Here is a 3297-nt window from a genome sequence, read left to right as displayed (position 1 = left end):
CGGTTTTAGTCTCTTAAGAGGTCAGCTACCTGAAGACACTCACTCTGAGTGCTGCCCTACCCCTCTGTTAATCCAGGTGTACTAAAACAAGCGCTCCCTGAATGATGCTGCCCTACCCCTGTTAATTCAGGTGAACTAAAACAAGCGCTCCCTGAATGATGCTGCCCTACCCCTCTGTTAATCCAGGTGTACTAAAACAAGCTCTCCCTGAATGATGCTGCCCAGGGGTGTAGCCACGTGGGGGCCACGGGGGGCCCCCCTGGTCAGAGGTTGGCCATCCCTCTGGCCCCCCCCCCCCCCCCCCGAGTATAAAAAAATAATAATAATAATCCTGAACGGAAACGGTCTAAAGAAATCTTAAATATATGCACTATTAGTTTGATCTATCCTTGATTTATCATTCTTATTTAAGAGTTATAAACCGATGTTATGAATAAATATTGCACTTAAAACACCCCCCCCCCCCCCCCCCCCCCCACCCTCAACAATTAAGCACCTCTGCTCTCTGAATGATGCTGCCCCACCACTCTATTAATCCAGGTGTACTAAAACAAGCGCTCCCTGAATGATGGCTTCTCTTCTTCTTGTAGAGAAATTCCAAGCGTTCGATGTCGCAGGACGGGGAATGATCTCGATGTCCTTCAAACAGGTACACGGCCACCATTTTGGACCCTCTTGTGTCGATTTAGACATGTTGTTGATGATGTGAGAGTGTGGTTTGCATTCTGCAAATGCAATGCATTCTGTATTGTGATTGGGTACAATGGGACAGGATGGGGTTACTCGCCACATGACTCAGACAATAACACACCTTACTGCCCACAGAGTTCATGCTGTGCTGCTGCCTCAGTAGAACCGTAGCCACATAAATGTATTTGGCTGGGGTTGTTGTAAAATAAAATACATATAGTTATATATATATTTTAAGTTATTTAATTAAAGTTAAATTCACCAAAAACGACCCACTAATATACTCTATGAGCGGATTACCAATCATTTCACATCTAACTACCAGTAAAAGCACTCTGGTTGGGTTCAAGGTACAGGCTGGGAGGTAACTTGGGGAAGTTTTTTGCACTCTGTGTTGTACAACTCTGGGTACCTGTGTCGAAACAAGCCAGATGTGCATCACTTGAAAACCCTGACAGAACAGTTAGTTATTTCTACCGACACCATACAAAATGAATTGTTTAAATAATGTAAATTTAATTTGTACTTGTGTGTTTCTGCTTTTCTTTAGTGGCTCCATCTGACCATGTTCAACTGAGGGCCCCGCTAACCTCAACGACCTCTGGACTTTCAGTTGTTTTTAGGAATAGTTTTGAAAAGCTATTGAGTTTTAGCTCAGCTATAAGCAATTTAACGTTTCATTTTACATTAGAAAACTGAACAGTGGCATTCAACCTTTTTCATGTTTAGAATATTGCACTATTGCATTGATTTCATCGTCTTTGTGATCCACGTTAATGACTAAAAGTTTTTTGTCTACAGGGTTTATTCCATGTTAATTTCAATCTGTCTGATATTATGTGTCTATATATTTACCTTATATTGTTCAATTCAAAAGGTTCTGTTATTATTTTATCAAACATTTCTGCGCTTTTGGTCATTTGTGTGGCCTAGATAATGCATAAAACCCTAAATAAAACACATGACGGTATATGTAAATATCTCCCTCCAAAGATTGTGTGTGTGTGCGTGTGCGTGTGCGTGTGCGTGTGTGTGTGTGTGTGTGTGTGTGTGTGTGTGTGTGTGTGTGTGTGTGTGTGTGTGTGTGTGAGTTGGAAGTTCAAATGATTCCCAGTTGCACTACAATTTTACTTGAACAACTTCTAGTGGTAACACTTTACATAAGGTGCTATAATAAATAGCAAACTAGTCATTACCTAACCCTTTGTTAATATTTGTTAATTGTTTCTAAAATATATTTTTGGCACAAATTAATAGTTTTTTCATCATTAATAAAATATTAGGTGTTTGCATAACCCTAACCCAACCCTAACACATGACCCTAACCCTACACCTAACACACAACCCTAACCCTAGCCCTAACCAGCGACACTCTGTGGTCAGTGAAAAAAAACTATTAACTTGAAAAAAAAAAAAAGGGTTAGGTTTGCTATTTATTATGGCACCTTATTATAAAGTGTTACCCTTCTATAAGAGTTGCTTATCTTTAAGCCTAAAAAACTCACAGCCTTAACACGTGGAGGCCAATTTACACACACTTCAACAACCACCTAGTTCTCACTTTCAACTCAATCAGCGTGAACTTCCAACATAAATGTTGCTCTTTTCTACAATAAACCACTATTAAAGTTGGCCGTATCCAATGTAAAGCTTCATAAATACAACCAGTTATTATGTCTTTTTTTTTTTTACTAAATAAAATATACATAGGCCTATACTATAATTATGAAACACTGTGATCTGCTGGCCAGGGGGTCTTTGCTTCAAATTACAGAGCTTTGCGGATCTAGTGACCCTCCTGACATGTGAGAATACGTCAGAATTTCAAAGTTAGCGTTGTGGGCCTGTCACCCTCTATAAATAATATGCTGGGCTTTGTGGCGTTTGCAAACGGGGACAGAGCAGTGTGTGAATGACCTACTTCTCTAGGTGGCTCTCTCTGGCATGAGTCAGCGGGTGATGGACAAACCGCGGCCGGGGTCCTATGACATTTTTTAATGGTTAATATAAATTGTTTTACTATCCGTGGGTTTATGGGCCCAATGATGGTACAGGATTAATGTAAAGAAGGTTAAATATACGAATGTGAAATTTTACAAGAATAATTCCTTGAGACATTGTATCGTTATTTGCGTGTCTGTCTGTTTATGTGGTGGTGGGGGGTGAGGGGGGGGGGGCGCGAGGAATGCACCACCGCCATTGGTTGTCCATCAAATGGGCGGGGCTTGTTCAACTGTCAATAGTTTGATTTATTACGTAAAAACGTTTTTTTTAAAACATGCTCCGTTATTATGATCACACCATGTGAACAGTGTCAAAATATTCACGATATCTTTGTATGGAGTCCAGACTATTATATCAGCTATCACAGAATAGTTGATACCCTAGTTGATGTCACGTTGGAAAAACCCTTATAAAATATGCAGCCGTATTGCCAATCATAAAGTAAAAAAACATTATTCTGTCAAGCTGTACTTTTGCACGCTTCCATTCGGGGGCAGACAGCGCGCGTCCGCTGGGCTGACGTTCAGTCACACTGGCCCACATTCAGACGGGGCTCATGAATATTCATAAGACGTGTGGAGGCTACGTAGCCAGTGGTAGGAG

General features: G+C 40.8%; 1 protein-coding gene across 1 annotated transcript in view; it reads left to right on the top strand.

Moving 5' to 3' along the window:
• zgc:85932 (CysPc and EFh_PEF_CAPN13_14 domain-containing protein) overlaps positions 1–1668 on the top strand; it is a 15866-nt gene extending 14198 nt beyond the window's left edge. Inside the window, exons 19-20 of the mRNA XM_030380282.1 lie at positions 591–649; positions 1241–1668. Coding sequence (XP_030236142.1) covers positions 591–649; positions 1241–1267 — 86 coding nt within the window. The 3' untranslated portion in view covers positions 1268–1668. The remainder of the gene's footprint in view (positions 1–590; positions 650–1240) is intronic.
• The last annotated feature ends 1629 nt before the right edge of the window (positions 1669–3297 follow it).

This window comes from Gadus morhua, chromosome 16 (assembly GCF_902167405.1).
Source record: "Gadus morhua chromosome 16, gadMor3.0, whole genome shotgun sequence".
Classification (NCBI taxonomy): Eukaryota; Metazoa; Chordata; class Actinopteri; order Gadiformes; family Gadidae; genus Gadus; species Gadus morhua.
Note: the sequence above shows the minus strand (reverse complement) of the source record. Positions and strands in the feature narration are given on the sequence as shown.